Source organism: Neovison vison, chromosome 1 (genome assembly GCF_020171115.1).
Source record: "Neovison vison isolate M4711 chromosome 1, ASM_NN_V1, whole genome shotgun sequence".
In the NCBI taxonomy this organism is placed as follows: Eukaryota; Metazoa; Chordata; class Mammalia; order Carnivora; family Mustelidae; genus Neogale; species Neogale vison.
The window spans coordinates 14,000,075-14,017,176 of record NC_058091.1 but is presented as its reverse complement, the minus strand read 5'-3'; the positions used below and the strand labels follow the sequence as shown (position 1 = coordinate 14,017,176).

Genomic DNA, 17,102 nt, shown 5'->3' with positions numbered 1-17,102 from the left:
AATTATCTTAAATTCTTCCTAAGAGATTATGGTTTTATGAGTCAGATAGAACATCAATTTTCCAGGCTGAAAAGTCTAATAAAATGACTACAGATACAGGATATTAGAATGATGAGCCCAAAAAAAAAAAAAGTTCATCAAATAGCCAGAGCTCCTACTTCCTAGACAGTGAGGTGTTTTGTTGTTATTGTTGTTTGTTTTTCCCCTGAGGATGAGGCGCCAGGAACCCTGGCAGCCATGTTTGCCTCAGATCTCCTTCCCCAGGGCCGCTCTGCTATTTTATTCCTGGAAAAGACCGCTATCAGAGCTTGGTGTTTGGCTTCTGACAGCACACTGACCTTTTCTTGCCACATGGATTAGCAATGGATCCAGCCTCTCTTTTCCTGGAGGGACTTGAATGGCACTAAGGGTCTGAATGGGCTTCCAGTTTCTTTATGTTTTGGCTGCAATCTTCGAAAACCAATTGCTCACTAATCCGTCAGACCAGCTCAGGGCAACAGTGACCTTCCTCCAAGCTTCTACATGGATTATTCTAAGGAATCTCCCAACTTGAATTAAAAATATCAAAACTTAAAAAACGAACAGGCTTTCCAAAGCAAATGGATCCCAAAATTAAGTGTCTCCAGATATTCTTGGAAGTGGAAGGTCTGGTGCAGGAATGAGAGTGCACAAGTAGGGACTGGACAGGACAGAAATGACTTTTTCCAAAGGTTAATTGATGTGAGTTTAGTAAAGATGTCAAGGACCAATGTAGTGGCAAAGGACCCATGGCTAGCCTCAGCAGGAAACTGTTGGAGCCTCAAGGGCTACAGTCATGGGGCTACCTACAGAGATTGGGTCTTGGTGGAGGAATGTCACGTCTACCAAACCATGGTCTATGATGATTAAATACTCAGGGCTCTTTCTCCTCTAATCTTTTGTCATTTTAATTTCCTATGACTGCCTTTCCCTTGGCCTAGCCCAACAGAAGCCACAGGACCACAGGGCATGGATAGTTCTGTAGGTCAGCCTCTAGGGAATCAAAAGAAATGTGTAGAAAAGCAGGTCCCAAGGGTGCAGTTGGAGATGATCCAGTAGAGAGGAACATTTGTACTTGCAGCCTGTGGGATCAGAAATGTCCTGAGAGGGGCACCTGGGTGGCTCAGTGGGTTAAGCCTCTGCCTTTGGCTCAGGTCATGATCTCAGGGTTCTGGGATCGAGCCCTCATCCGGCTCTCTGCTCAGAGGGGAGCCTGCTTCCTCCTCTCTCTCTGCCTGTCTCTCTGACTACCTCTCTGCCTACTTGTGATCTCTATCTGTCAAATAAATAAATAAAATCTTTGAAAAAGAAAATAAAGAAATGTCCTGAGAACAAATCAAAATTCCAGTGTACTAGAAGGTCATAGAAGGGCTGAGGCAAAATGAAAGAAACAGGCTGAGAGCCTGAAGCTCAAGGAATAGGATGGGGAAGCCTAAGAAGGGAACAAGAACTGAAGCCTGTGACCAACTAGAATGATCGAAGGACAAAGGGGTTGGGAGAAGATTCAAGGGCAGGCCTTGTTTTTCTAGGATGGGGCAATGGCTTCGGTCTCACATTTTCTTATAATGTGATTTTAAAATAGGATACAAGACCTGGATAGTCTCCTCCTATGCAAAGCACAATCATACAAAACTTAAGTTCATTTGTAAAGAAATAGTAAGAACCAATTTTCACAAACTACATTGTAGGGCATACAAAAAAATTAGCTTTAGAATCCTTCCTCTAGTATAGCCTTTTTAAAATCCCTCATTCCAAAGGAAAATGTGCAATGTACAATTACCATGTTTACCCAGAAATTACTAAAGATTTAAAATTCTGTCAACTCAGGATTTGCTCTCCCCTTCTTTTCCCTCAGAGTACCGTCTAAGTTTCTGAGAGTATAGATAACATGAAATCTGAGAGGCTGCCTTCGGGTCCCCAGGAGATGCTCTGTGCCTTGCTGTCATCTGCTGAGATGTGTGCTGCTGCCTGCATGTAGTCTGGCCTTTGGTAGACTGGTTGGCCCCTTCCACTCTTTAGGCTCTTACCAAACAGGGGATGGGGGACTTGTCCTATAGCTTTATCTATGTCCTCCTGTACCATTCCAAACAGTGCTGCTCCATGCTTTGTAGTAGCAACCAGAGAAGAAAATAAGCCGAATTAGCCTCTATTGTTTAGTCCCCATGCACAAGACTGGGTTCTGTCACCCATTCTTTCAACTCTCCATAAACTCCCACCTAGGGGCAGAAGGTTGCCTCCTCGTCTTGAGTAATCTCTTCTCCCCATCTCAGAGGCTCTTCCCTGTCTTGGGAGGATGAATATATTGGTGCAGGGGACATGAGAACTCACTCCGTAAATATCCTTGCCAAATCTTTCATCCTAATATCTAGACTTCAGTGTTATTTAAGAGCCAGGAATAGGACATTTGTTGTCTTTCACTTTTTTCCCTGTGAACTTCTCCCTTTCCTTGTGGATCTCACATATTTTGATCCCCAAGGTAACGGAGTCAGTGAGTTCATGGAGTCATTCATTTCATGGAATGTGTCTATGGGGGAGTATATGTAGAGGACAGATAATACTGTGAAACAGATAAAATTTGGTCTTAAATCTTTAATAGTTTGTTTTTAAACTTTCCTATCTCCGAATTGTGTGCTTTTGTGATTTTCTCTACAGCTTTCCTTCAAAATATAGTTTCATAAAACTATCTCTTAAACACAACCCTAAAGTTAAAGTATAAATAGCTGTTAGTATTTAATCCATTATTCTTTCTGCATGCGTTTTGTTTAAAACAAGAAAATTCTGAAATATAGGAATGATTTTCTATAAAATATAGTCTTTGTCACAACCATTCAACTTGACCATTTCAGTACAAAAGTAGCCATATATGGTGCATATGTAATGAACATTTCCATGTTCCAATAAAACTTTATTTATGGACACGAATTTAAGTTTCATATACTCTTCACATGTAACAAAATATTTTTAAATTTCTTTCAGCCTTTTAAAACTGTAAAGCTCATTCTTAGTTTAAGAAAATTGAAAACCAGAGAAATAAGCCACATGTGGCTCTCAGTCAGTGGTTTGCAGATCTCATCTTGACCTAACCCCTCAGGACTACTCTGGCAATAAGGATCAGGTCTCCGGGCGGCATGTAAGTTGGAGTGAGTTAGGCAGGGAAAGCTGTCACACCAAGAGGCCAGTAGGACACATTGGACATCTCATCCCTAACAATAGTAAGGACTCTCTATTAGCAATTTGCACTAAGAAAAAGAGGGAATCTGGATTTCTGCCTATCTCCTGAGCTTGAAAATTCCTTCCATCTGACTTCACTACATTCAGTATATTTTAGTTTAGAATGCCAGTTTTCCTTCTCTGCTCTTGGTCCTATTGTTGAAAAAAGGAGAGGAGAGATGCCAACGTTTTATATGCTTTTATTTTCCTTCCCTGCTGTGTTAGTATCAACAACGGTAGTAACAACCATTACAGAAAATCACCAGTTCTTAATAAGATGAAAGTTATTATCAAGATCAAAAGAGCCTCCTTTCAATAACTTATTTGTTATTGACCGCCTGAAAGACTTTGCAAAAATTACTTAAACTCTGGATGTCAGTTTACCTATTTGTAAAAGAAGGATCTCGAAGATTTGTTCTAAGTGTACAGATGAATGACAGTTCTTCTTACAAACCTCCCTTCAGTGAGAAGACTTACTGTAGGAGATAAGTTTTGCTAAAGATGTTAGAAAGTTATAGAAAGATATGTTAAAGTAGCAAAAAGGCAGATTAAAAGACTAAATTCATTGTATTTTCGTACTTGCTGAGTTTTATAGTAAAATATTCAGGATAAATACAGCTACAGTGTTTTTCATATGTTTATTTTTCTGGAAGCAACCATACTTCAACTGGTTAAAGGCTTCGGTTTACATCCATTTCCTTGAAAGAAAAGACAAGAAATGCATTTAAAAACAAAGCAAAGCAAAACAAAACAAAACCTAAAACCCCAAACCTAAAAAATTTGTGAATTAAGACTTTGAACCTGCAGATGGTGCTATGGTCCTATTATGAAATTCAGTTTGGCTTTCTAGTTTAAATTCATAGGAAAAAAAAAGATACAGTTTTTTAATTTAGTTTAATTTTATCTAGAAATAATAAAATTGAATTGTTTCTCTTTACTTTTGTGTTTTATTATTATAATGGGAGAAACTGTCTTTACCACTGGAAAAATCGAATGTAATTACTCTTTGTGAATACTAAGTGCTTTGTTAGACCAAATAGTAATCAACTTTTATATCTTTTTTCATTTAGATTTTTCTGCTTATCCTTCAGCACCGGTTTTTCTGTGGCTTTCAATCAACTTACTTTGCTGTTTCTGTTCTTAAATAAAATTGTTTCACTGAGAATTGAGTGACGAAGAGCAAGGATAAAAAATTCCACATGAGAATCATTTCCACCTCTAGTTTGTAATAATCAGGTAAAAAAAGATTTCCTGGAATTAAGCCACAGGAACTCTGGCTAAAATCAGAGCTGTCAACTGGGAAACAAATTTCCAGACATTCTGAAATTTAATTCATTTAATTTTTCTTGTAACTGGATTAGAAAATATGATGAAGCATAGCAGGATATTCTTTTCCTGGATCATTCTGGCTTTGAATGAAGCCGACAGATACTAAAATTTTAAAGTAGAAGAAAGAAAGGGGGCTTTAGAGTCTTTCTCCCTTGAGGAACTTAGGAACAAAAATGTAAAAGGATATACACACTGGAAATTTTTAAAAATTATGGGAAAGATGTCATTTTACTTTGTTGTCCACAAAGTTGTTCATGTGGCTGTATTTTTACCTGAAACTCTGACTGAATATATGCTCGTCTAATTTAAATTAAAATCCCCACAAACAGAAATTGAGTATTTATCAAAGTACTCCACAGATGCTTTCCAACTAGTTCTTTGAAGCCTGTCAACAAACTAAGCTGGAAATGTTCAAAACGCTGGTGTGGGTGTAGGTGTGTATTCAGGGGTAGAGGGGAGAAAGAGAATAATTCTGTATAGTGCAAGGATCTATACAAAAGTTGAAAATTTCCTTTACAAAGGAAGAAAAATTGAATCCCTTGATATATACAGTCTGGTAGTTTATTTTTTGGATCATTTGAGTTGTAGATGTGAAAGTGCTCTGGGAATTATGATATTTTGTGCAAATGTGAAATAGCAGTACCATTGTGACTTTACACAAGTGTGTATATTATACTATCTTAGAGCATTTCTGAAACTTTTGTCTTGGGAATAGTTTCAACACAAAAGAAATGTAATAATAAAGAAATGGGAAATTATTTCTAGATGCTTTTAAAATTAGAGTAGATCTCAAGAAAGACTAAATCAGGATTTACATGAATAGCATAAAACATTTTAAAAGGCTTTAGAATTGAAACTTTGTAATAAAGGAGATTTATACATTTTTTAGGCATAATGAAAATAAGTGTGTGTTTTTTTCTGTATCCTTTTCTGCCCATAAAACTCTTACTTTCTGAAGGAACCCCTGTGGCCCTAGCTACAATAGTAATCATTCTCTAATTTCATTCCTACTAATTAAAGATTAAAACATTTCACATTAAGCTTTGTACATTTTTGTTGTTGTTGTTTATTTAAAGACAAGTAAATTTCCTCTTTATATCTTACATCTTGAAGTTACTCACTATAAATTTAAATAAATCAGACATAATGACAATTTAATAAAAACTCAAGCCTTATTCATCCTGTGGGAGTACTACTGTGACGTCTTTCAGAGAGCTTTGTGATTGCTCAGCCCTAAGTGTAAGCCCTATAAAATGATGGGCTTTGAAATGCTGGTCAGGGTAGAGTGAAAAGCAGTTGCTGGCAATAATAGCCAACCCATAGCCAGTACCAAGTTCTGGTTCAGCTCTGAGGGCAGAGAACTGGTGGTGCCTTTCTTGGCCTCATCAGACTTCAGCACCTAAGACAGCTCCAATATTCTCCTTCTATACGGAAAGCTCCGGAAAACACTACTTGGCAAGGTGAGTAAAAACTTTACCTTTCTTCTTTTTGTCCCCTCCTCCTACTTTGAAAATTTTCTCAGGGTATATTGACTATTTCTCTCTCTTGAAAAGAATTTTACAGTGTTCTTCCTTTACAACAACAAAAAACAATTTTCTGTAGTCACCTGGTAAGTGTAGAAATGCTTAACTTCTTATATATTTGTGGATTTTCTGAATTCTTTTGGTTGGAAGATGCTTTGCCCTGCTTGCTCAATACTTGACTCAATACTGTCTCTTTAAAAATGTATTAAAGTAGGCTGTGGGTTTTTGTTTTTATTTTTGGGGTTTTGTTTTTGCCTATTATATTCATTTCTAACTGAAGTTTTAACCCTTTTTTTTTTAAGTGCTGTTCTTTCTATTTCATAGGTTAGTTATATGAACCAAGGAAGCATTCATTTTCTTCTTTAGGTCTAAATGCTGTGATTTTTGTACACAGCAAGAAAAACAAAGCTTAAATTCTAAGTTTCTATCTATGAACTATTTAGAAATGAAATCTGTAAGTGGATTAGATGTAAAAAAGCACAAACATTATTTTTAATATATTTTTCTTTTTGTGGTAAAAATTATTTCAATGATAATATGTAGTTTAATAATTTTTGGTATTAATTTTTACTATTAAGTTAAGCTTGTTCAAACCTGGGCATAAGAAAATAAATTCCTAATAATCTCTATAGTTAAAAAGGGAAAAAGAAATGTATGTACAATTTTTATACTGATATGGGTATGTATATATAGATATACATACACACACACACACGCATATATAGACCCACGTTATTAAATAGATGATACTCCAGTGTTATATTAATTAGACACCAGAAAGACAAACTGTTTCTTTAGTTAGAAGAGATACCAAGCATGCGTGCTACAACTCTGTTACAAGAAGATTATTCCCATGGATACTTCCAGCACTATGAAAGTATGGCATTCCACATATACTTGGCTGCACTAAGTGCCTAGTGAGAGACAGGCAGCAGTTGAAAAGGACCCTAATTTTTATTCAAGCAGCTGTCACCAAAGAAACAAAACAAAACAACAAACTTCTTGATTTAAAAGTTAATTATATTGCAGTTTAACTCTTTTTATAAGATAGAATTACTTTTTGCTAACCCTGTAAGAGCCTTCAGAAATTACTACTAGACACTCAGAATTACTTTGCTGGTGATATCCTTGGCTGGAAAGCTGATGTGATTCTCTCTCTTTCAAGGTACAAAGATGGAAACCAGAAGTAAGTCCCAGCTACTTTTGCTGCTAACACTTGCCAGCATGCTCTTCTCTCATACATTGGCATGGCCTCTCTTTGGAGCACCCTCTGTTCTGAGGTAATTATCCAGACAGTTGAACATTCCTTTTTTTATGTATATGGTAATTCTCTATACATTATTTTTGACAATTCAAATTTTTAAGTTCGTATTATTTATTTAAATTTTTTGGTTGACGTGGTAAGCAAGGTTTTTGAACATCAGACTATTCTGTATCTTGGGGTTCATTCCCAGAGCATGAGTGAGAGTGTCAATGACTAGTTGTAAGGATAGGTGGACACATTTCCAAACAGGGAGGAGGAAGGATTTGATTTTCTTTTCATTCAAAACCAGTTTTAGATAAGAAATAAGCTTTTATCCATTATCATCTCTGTTCAGTTCAGTTTCTGATAGAAAAAAATAGATGTTTAGTTGCCTGCCTCATTATAGTTCATTTTCAAGATCAATCAGTAAATAATCTTAACTAAATAAGTAAATAATCTTAAATAATCTTAAGGTTAGTGGCTAATTAGTGAAACATATATTCCATCATGCTGGACAGATCTACCTATCTAGCCACAATCAATTTGCCAATATCATAAATTGTGGAATAACTGATCTACTGAGATACCCTCCCCCAGTCAGTGAATTTTAATATACTTGGTTTCAACCCTAAATTCTTAGTTTCACTGTTCTCTGTGTTGCATTTCATATCTCAAATTCAAAAATTATAACACAACTCTTTTTAAAAACTTTATCTGAAATAAAATAAATTTATCTTAAAGAAGTGAACAGTAAATGAAAACTACAGTAGTTTCATATTGTCTTTCCAGTTATGGATAATACTGAATAATCTCTTAGTTCTTAGCATTTGTGAAATCTGCTTAAAGCCAGATCTTATGTTGCTTTATAACTACACAGAATGATCTGATCTGAATGATTATATCATAAATCACAACAATCACAAGAGTGTTGAAGTTTGCATTGATTGCTAGGCTTTATACAAAGAGGGCTGCTTGTTGCTTCTACCAACTACTACATCATCAAAAGATGCACAAGTACCCAGAAGCTGATGCACTCCTTGGAGGTTTACTCTAATAGTCAAAATAGACAAAATAGACACACTCATAATTTTAATAGTGTGCTGGTGTTTAAAATGTGCATGCACTCAAAAATATAGTCATATTCCATGTATAAGCATGACTATTCTTAGTCACTCAGTAAAGCATTGTGCATCCCTCACTAAAATTGTATTAATAAATAAATTAGAAATAAGAAGACCCTACAAAATTTATTGAACTTGAGTAACTACTCAGAGATGGAGAGATTCTTTGTACTTGATTAATACAGAGAAATATATCACACTAAGGTGAATCTTTGGATTAAATATACAGACCTAAATAAAGAAAAGCAGTTAATATCTGCCTCTTGACAAATGTTTGACAAATGATACTAAACACCAAAAAATACATGAATTGCTCCCAGTTTTTATATTGGACATTTAAAATTTTTTGAAGTTTCTGTTTTGTACAAAATATTTCTACCTGTGAATAACTTTGCAAAGTGAAGATATTGCTAACAAAGTGTACTTTGCTGAATGCACTGATAGGATTGATCTAAGTAACCCTTATGTTTGTTACATACACCTTGTAAAAGTTGTATGGCATCTATTTTATGGGATAATAAAAAATTTCCCTATTTATTCTCTAAGTAGAATATAGAAGCGAGTAAAACTAACTATGCTATCCATATATTGTGAACGGGTAATTCTTCTCAGAATATCATCTTATTTCCAATGGCTGTAAAACCATAAACACTATCTTCTGAGAAAGGAATAGATTATACCTCTACTATATGTTTTCCTAACAGGTTGGATGACAGAATACCACTTGAAGAAGCAAATGAACCTGATCAAGTTTCATTAAAAGTAGACACAGACATCTTGCAAAATGCATTGGCTGAGAATGACACACCCTATTACGATGTATCCAGGTGAGTATGTTTTCATTGATTTTATTTTAGAAAATTTATTTTTGAAATAGAAACGTCATAATTTGTGTTACTGTGAAACTACTCTTACAGTACAATACTACAGGTTTCCATGCTCCTTTGCTTCATTCAGCCTAATTTATTGAAGCTCTAGCAGCTATACCTGATTATCACGTAGAGAGGGTGTAACAAGCTAGGATCAAAAAGTCCTTCCTTTGCACAGAACCATTTCTCTAGAGCAACCTAAAAGTATAGACAGAGCAGTTATATACTGAAACAAAGTATAAAAATCCCTGATTTGGATAGGAAAGTTGGCTGACCCTCCCTAAGGGCCTCTCTCCCTTAAGAGATTTTGTTTCCGAATATTTTGGCAGGAGAAAGAGCAAAAAGTTTAATAAAGTTTTTGCTAACATTCAGGATAGTTTCTCCTTGTATGTATCTTTATTTGGCATAGAAGAAACAAAGCACCATAAATAAATAAAGAGAAACCAATTTTAATATATTATTTTTCCATCAATATTTATTGGAGAATTACATCAATATTTATTGGAGAATTAGTTTTAGAGTCTCTATCAGAAAGCATTACCTAATATTGAGATAGACTTCTAAAAATTTAAATTCTTTAAATTCTTTAAAGTTTTGTGTGAGAAATACATCTCCCAATATAAGTGACTAGAAAATATGTTTTATTAAGTTGTCAAGAAACTTTCTTTTAGACTTACATTTTCACAAGAAGCTTTCAAGTAGCTGATACGTTTCTTTCTTGTTTAACGAGGCAAAATAATATTTTAGGAAACCATTTACAAAATAATGGCTGTCCCTCCTCCTTCTTTTAGGAATACCAGACATGCTGATGGAGTTTTCACCAGTGACTTCAGCAGACTCTTGGGTCAGCTTTCTGCCAAAAAATACCTTGAGTCCCTTATTGGAAAGCGAGTTGGGTAAAGAGAATTTATTATTTTATCAAACAGATTATGATTACTTAATCTACAAGTTATTTATTATTATTAATTTTTTTACTGTTAACAATTTCCTTATTTGGCTCAAACCTGAGAAGCCTTGATGATGTGCAGTTTAGTTGAAAAATAATTTAGATTCTTCAATAAAATATACCAGGCCCATGGACTAGGAAATCAACTTTTTAGTGATGGCCTACTGCTCACCGATGTACTTATTCTTCTTAAGCAGCAATCATTTATAAATCTGTAATCAAATCTAGAAACAGTAAAAAAAAAGGCATAGTATAAACTAAAGCAAATTTTATTTTATTTTTTAAAAGATTTTATTTATTTATTTGACACAGAGAGAGAGAGAGAGAGCACAAGCAGGCAGAGGGGCAGGCAGAGGCAGAGAGAGAAGCAGACTCCCTGCTGAGGAAGGAGCCCGATGCGGGACTCTGTCCTGGGATCACGACCTGAGCCGAAGTCGCCTAACCGACTGAGCCTCCTGGGGTCCCTGAAGCAAATTTTAATATTTATTACCGTATTTGTTTTTAAATTCCTGATCCAACCAAGCATTAGACATTCTTTCTTTAAATGGCCAATGGCTGAATATTTAGATGGTACTATTCAGGATGGCAAAGCTTGTAAAGAATGTATTTTTATAGAAAATTTCCTCCCGGTGGGGCAGAACACAAGTTCAAGTATTCCCCCATTTTTCTTTGAAAAATTAGTTTCTCAGTTAGTACAGAATGTGTATTTAGACTCTCAGCAAGTGCCAGAATGTGCTGGATTATTCCTTGCTCTCCTATACTTGGGTTTAGATATTATCTTTTAGTCTTTTTATAAGAGAAAAGGACTGGGCACTGGAATTCTGACTCCAAGACAATTGAAACTTTGGCATGTTTATAATTTCTTGTTCAAACACTTTGGTTTCCTTTCACTTGCGTTCGTTAGCAATAGCCTCTCAGAAGACCGGGGACCGATCAAACGGCACTCTGATGCTGTCTTCACCGACAACTATACCCGCCTCCGAAAGCAGATGGCTGTGAAGAAATACTTGAACTCAATTCTGAATGGGAAGAGGAGGTAAAGGGACAGAGAACTTGCTAAAATGGGAAATTATACATGAGTTCAGAAATAGAAGCTCCATATGAAGACATTTATCTCTCTATCTCACGATCTTTAGTCTGTGAAGCAGTAATGTTCAACCTTGGCTTACATTAGACTACCCTGGAGAATTTCTTAAAATCCTGATGTGTGCCTTACCCAAAACCAACTGCTAGAAAATTAGTACCTAGGTATTGGTATTTTTTTAGGAGCTTCCCCACTAGATTGTACTGTGGAAAATGAGACTGTAGAGACATCTACTCTGAATCTGGGAACAGGTTTTATCAGAAGTGCTCATTTTTTTTAAGGTTTTAATTTTAGAGAAAGAGAGAGTGTGTGTGTGTGTGTGTGTGCAGGCGCATGCAGGGAGAGGGGCAGAGGGAGAGGAAAAGAGTCTCAAGCAGACTCCGTGCTGAGCCCAGAGCCTGTCATGGGGTTCGATCTCACCACTCAGAGATCAGGACGTGAGCAGAAACTGACTGAGCCAGCCAGGTACCCTAGGAAGTGCTGGTTTATTAAACATGTTAAATACTGTCAATTAGCAATTGATACCATATGGAACTCCCTTCGTATGCATACACAATAACTTTATTTTACCAAATTAAGCCATAAGTTCTTTTGTATTCCAAGATTCTGTAAGACCCATGCTTCTCTACGGTGAATAAGTGTTGGATTACAATAAGTAGGAAGTATGTACTACACAATAAGTATATAATTACTTATTATAATTAGTAGGAAGTGGGATGCTCTCTCTTTTTATCCCAATTATTTTTGTTTAGATGGTATTAAGAACAAACTTGTTTAGGCAAGATCAGACAAGATGAATGACTTTGCCCACTAGATTATAATTCTGTAAATATAATTTGAGACACTTTATGATTGAGGATAATCTTAGGTAATAATTAACCTCAAAGACAATTGGTTAGTCCTCAGGGCACTTTATAGAGCAAAAGAGAGCAGCGAAAGTCACACATCATCAGTTCCCTGGAAGCTTTCTCAGCGAAGAACCTTCACATTCACACTTTTCTTTTTCTGGTCTGCAGCAGTGAGGGAGAATCACCTGACTTTCCCGAAGAGCTAGAAAAATAATGGAAAAGCTCTTTGAAGCAAAGCTGCTGACAACTAACCAGTGGTGAGTATATCTATGCATTCTTATTCTTATTTTATTCTTAGAGCAGACATCTAATTATTTCAATAGGTGAGAGTCACTTGATAAAAAACAGCTTAGGGGTCTCACAATGAGGCCTCATGGAAAAAGACACTTCTATCTGGCACTTCTATCTTCTTTCTTTCAGTAGAGCTGAAAATGATTTATGCAGTGCTCTGATAGCAAAAAAAAAAGAGAAAGCTCACAATGGGCCAACAGTTTGCCACCTGAATAGTACTCCTAGTTTACTCAGACTTATTTCTAACCTTCTGTTGAGATGTAAAACAGAGGAATCTTACTCACGATAATGGGAAAAACTGGATTTTTCTTGAGACTTGAGCCATGCTGCTTTTAATATTTTAAGGTTTAGCCCCATGAATGACTGTTAGCACTTCATTTAATTTAAGTACAGGGAAATGTGACCAAACTGCAGTATGGTTCGTTATTATGAAAACACCAAGGCACTCTGCGTTTATTTGTATTCCTTGAACCATAGCAAGCTTCATGCAGCAAAGTTAAATGTAGCTTCTTGTACCTACAAAGTGAGTGTAGGTGCTATGATCCAATAGTCTTTATATTTCAAATACTTTTTGAATAGAGAAAGAACAGGTAGGCTTTTTTCTTTGTTAAGTGATAAGCTTGTTTTCCCAGTTGTTTATGTATATATGGATACAAGACATAATTCTTTCCTGGGTTACAATAATGTTTACATTAGCTCATAAAATATATTTATTTATATAATACATTATACATTTATATATTATACATACACATTTATATAATATACATTATATATAAATATATTTATAATATTTATCCAGTGCCTAATGAAATTTTATGTCATTATTGTATCAGAGGTTGGTTAATTTTTTCTGTAAAGGGCTACTGAATAAATATTTTTGGCTTTGTGAGTTATACAGTTTCTGTTACAACTACTCAAACTCGGTCTTGTAGCAGGAAAGCAGCCACAGATAATATGTAAAATGAATGGGAGTCAGTGTTACAATACTACTTTATTTGTGAAACCTCAAGTTAGGCTGGACTCCGTATAACCTCTGACTAAGTCAAGGAGACTAAACTAGACCCACACTCAGACTGCAGACAATCCATGGTCTTTATGAAATTCCTGGCGCAGAAAGCTCGGGTGTTTGTGAGAGTCATCAAGCATGAGCAGTGTCTGAGAAGACACCTGCCTGATTTGGTGCTTTTGTCCACTGAGAGACACGTTCAAGGTCCTGCACTGGCCCCCTCCTTATCATGTACAGGTATTTCAGAGAAACAAGTCCCTTTGCGCAAAGAAGAAAAGTCACATACATCTTCCTGAAAACGTTTACAAGAAGAAGCTTGTTTCATTTACTTAAGAAATACAAGAGGAACCAAAATATAAAGGAGGATTAATTGTTCTGTCTTTTGTAAGCTGTAAGATCATTTACGAGAGTCCATCCTCCCTTCTTTTCTTTTCCGAATGGGTAATTTTGGACAGATTCTTTTAATGGGAAATCCTGTGTGTCAACCATGGGTGAAAATTACAAGTGGGTAATTATAATGACAAATTAAAGCACCTCTTCATATGTCAGTTTCTTTCTGACAATGAGTCCTTTGGAAGATACTTTTCTGATATCCCAGAGCATGACAGGCTGTTCACAAAGGGTAAAGGATGTGATAAAATGAGTGGATGAGTGAATGAAACTAAGATGCTGTAAATAAAAATATTTTCATGCTTAAAACATCATTTTTTTCTTTTTCAGAATTCGTGAAGGAAAAGGATAGGCGGAGTAATTATATTTTGAGTTCTACATGTGTAATTCAAGAAAACAACTTCAATATCAAAACCAAATAAAATATATTGTGTTGTGAATGTTGTGATTTACTTTATCCTAATGTAATAACTGTGATGTTTACATTGTAAGTATTATTTGAGCGTTCTAAAACTTGTCTTTAACTCAAAAAAATCCTGTAATTTCATATGCTGTGTATCCTTTCCAACAAAAATATATTTAGTGATAAGTAAATACTAGGTTAATTCCAATTATGTGAGGCTTTTGGGGCAAGTAGTAATAGAACACAAGTGATGTGTTTATTTATAGAGCATACTTAACTATTCAGACGTGTGGAGCACATAATCAGTGAGTCTAAATTTGAATGTTAAGCAGCTAGAATGCTGTGTTCAGTAAACTGCAAAATGTCTAAGAGAAAACCAAAAACAAAGATAGAAAGACATTCTTTGAAACAGATTTTCAGGAAGTGGTATTTATTTTCACATTTTTAGGCATCATTTATTTTGAATAAGATTTAGTCTCTCCCATTCAGATCTCTTATTAGCCGAAGGCTCTCTTCTGTTGTGGTGTATCAGTGAAAGGTAATGGTCTCTGTTTCTGACATCCGACCTTTCCTTTTTGCTTGTGTGAAGTATGTGTAAGATGTAAACTGAATGGAAACTTTGTTTTTCTGTAATAAATTTTTTTTCCATAATTACTCAAATAATGCTTTGGTCATCAGCTTCCTTCAGTGAAAGTATATTTGGAGACATGACTATTTTTCCAAAAGGACTGTAGGAAATTAAATAGAGAAAATAAAGAACTTTGATTATCATTCCAGACACTTTCTATTGTTTTGATTCTGTTAAGTGATGCAGCAGTAACTCGTTTTAGCTCCCAAGGCAGTCATTAGATGGTCTTTGTGATGTTTGAGGTAGGACTATATTTGATTCTGTGTAAGTTCTAAAATCACAATGACTCAAATATGAGAGAAATTTCTTTCTCACATAATGGAAGAAAGGAAATATCATGGGTTAGTTTGAAGGTATTGTTCCATGAAGCCTTCAGGAAACTAAACCTCTTCTCATGATCCAAAATTGTAGCTGGAGTTCCAGCCATCATCTATGCATCCTAGGCAGTAGGATGGAAGAAAGAGCATAGGAAAAAAAAAAAAACAAAAAAAAACAAAACAGGTACAAAGAGTGCATGTAGGTTCTCTTTTAACTGATATTTTATGCTAATGATCTCTTTCACTAGAACATAGTTTTATGATCAGAGTCATTTGGAAAACAGGCCAGAAAATGTTTTTGTTTTTGTTTTTTTCTGGATAATCATGTGCCCTCCTAAAAACTGGGGTTCTGGTAATATAAAACAAGGAAAGAAGAGACTTCTGCAGGATTTTTTTTTTTTTTTAATCTTGGGCTATGGATCTTAAATGCTTACCAAAAGCCCTAGAGAAATGATGAAGGAAGTGAGAGTCAATAGACCCTAACCATTAATGAGGAATCATTCTCATCATAAGACAAATTTTGTTCAGGTTCATTTGCTACAATTAGAACAAACGCCTATATAAGGGAAGTCTAGTCTAGAACCACCAGTAAATGCAAAGCAGTTGAAAGAATTTTAGTGAATTGGAATAACTGTATCTTTTGCTCATTTCTGATTCCACTAATCATTAACTATTTGTTGAGTGAACTTTCTGTGCAAAGCATTTACAGTGAAAACCAGAAACTTCTAGTTGTTACTTGCTTGTAAAGATCCAATGGGGACATAATTGTAATGTAATTCAAGTATGTATCTAAAGAGTTTTAATTTTATCTTATTAATGTAAGTCTTTTTAATTTAGTCACTATTCCTTCACGAAATATTGATCAAATGAATCTGATGTGTAATTTAGATATCTGAGAGATGAGTGTTCTGGACAGAGAAAACAGCAGGTGCAAGTGAGGGGAAAATCCTGGCATATCTGGACAGTAAGGAAGCCAGTGTGGCCCGAGCAGTGTGAGCTGGACTGGGAAGAATAGGACATGAGATCATGGAGATTTCCAATGACCTCATGGGGCCCCCGCAGGCTACAATAAAGACTTAGCAATGAGATGAGGAGATGTGACAGTGTTTCAGACAGTGGTGCGATACTATCTGAACTGCACTTTAACAGAATCATTCTGGCTCCTGTGTTGGGAATATGGTGAAGGAGTGTTGAGGGGGGAAGCAGGAGGAAGAATGGAAGAGGCTGTTGCCAGAAATCAGGCAAATGATGATGGTGGTGATGGAGGTCCACACAGTGCAGGTGGTGAAAAGTGGAGTCTGCATATGTCTCAAAAGTAGTGTCAGATTTTTCGCTGATGGTTTGAAGATATGGAAAAGAAAAGTCCAGAATGATTCCAAAGTACATTGCTTGAGCAACTTGAAGAATAAGAACTATGAACTAGGATGAAAAAGACCAGGGGGAGTTGGGGAAGGAGGTTCCAGGGGAGGATGGGTTTAGCCTTGGACACGTTATGTACCTGAGGGGCTCTGAGGACATGGGGTTGAAGGCCAAAGGTTGGAAGACTTCCGTATAGCAATGAGATTTAAAGACACAAATTGTGAGATTGCAAGGGACTAAATGTAGTTAAAAAGAATCTCAACACATAATCCCTGGGTGTGTTAATTAACTTGGGCTGCCATAACAAGGTACCACAGACTGGGAAATAACAAAGAGAAATTTATTGTCTCACAGTTCTGGGGGTAAAGGTGTTGTGCAAGGTGTCGGTGAGGTTGGTGAGGTTGGTTCTTCCTGGGCACTGAGAAAGAGAATCTGATCCATGCCTCTCCTTGGCTTCTGGTGGTCTATTGGTAGTCTTTGGTTTATAGACCATCACCTAGATCTCTGTCTTGAT

General features: G+C 35.9%; 1 protein-coding gene across 2 annotated transcripts; it reads left to right on the top strand.

The window, feature by feature from the left end:
* The first annotated feature begins 5,820 nt into the window (after positions 1 to 5,820).
* LOC122897635 (vasoactive intestinal peptide) lies at positions 5,821 to 15,060 on the top strand. Of its 2 annotated transcripts, none has more exons than XM_044236074.1 (7): positions 5,821 to 6,017; positions 7,246 to 7,360; positions 9,149 to 9,271; positions 10,105 to 10,209; positions 11,164 to 11,295; positions 12,363 to 12,448; positions 14,212 to 15,060. In XM_044236074.1, the coding sequence occupies exons 2-6, from the start codon at positions 7,254 to 7,256 to the stop codon at positions 12,403 to 12,405; spliced, it is 510 nt and encodes a 169-aa protein (XP_044092009.1). In that variant the 5' UTR covers positions 5,821 to 6,017; positions 7,246 to 7,253; the 3' UTR covers positions 12,406 to 12,448; positions 14,212 to 15,060. The 2 variants fall into 2 exon arrangements, with proteins under 2 accessions (XP_044092009.1, XP_044091932.1); XM_044235997.1 differs by having other exon boundaries at positions 12,360 to 12,448.
* Positions 15,061 to 17,102: the final 2,042 nt, after the last annotated feature.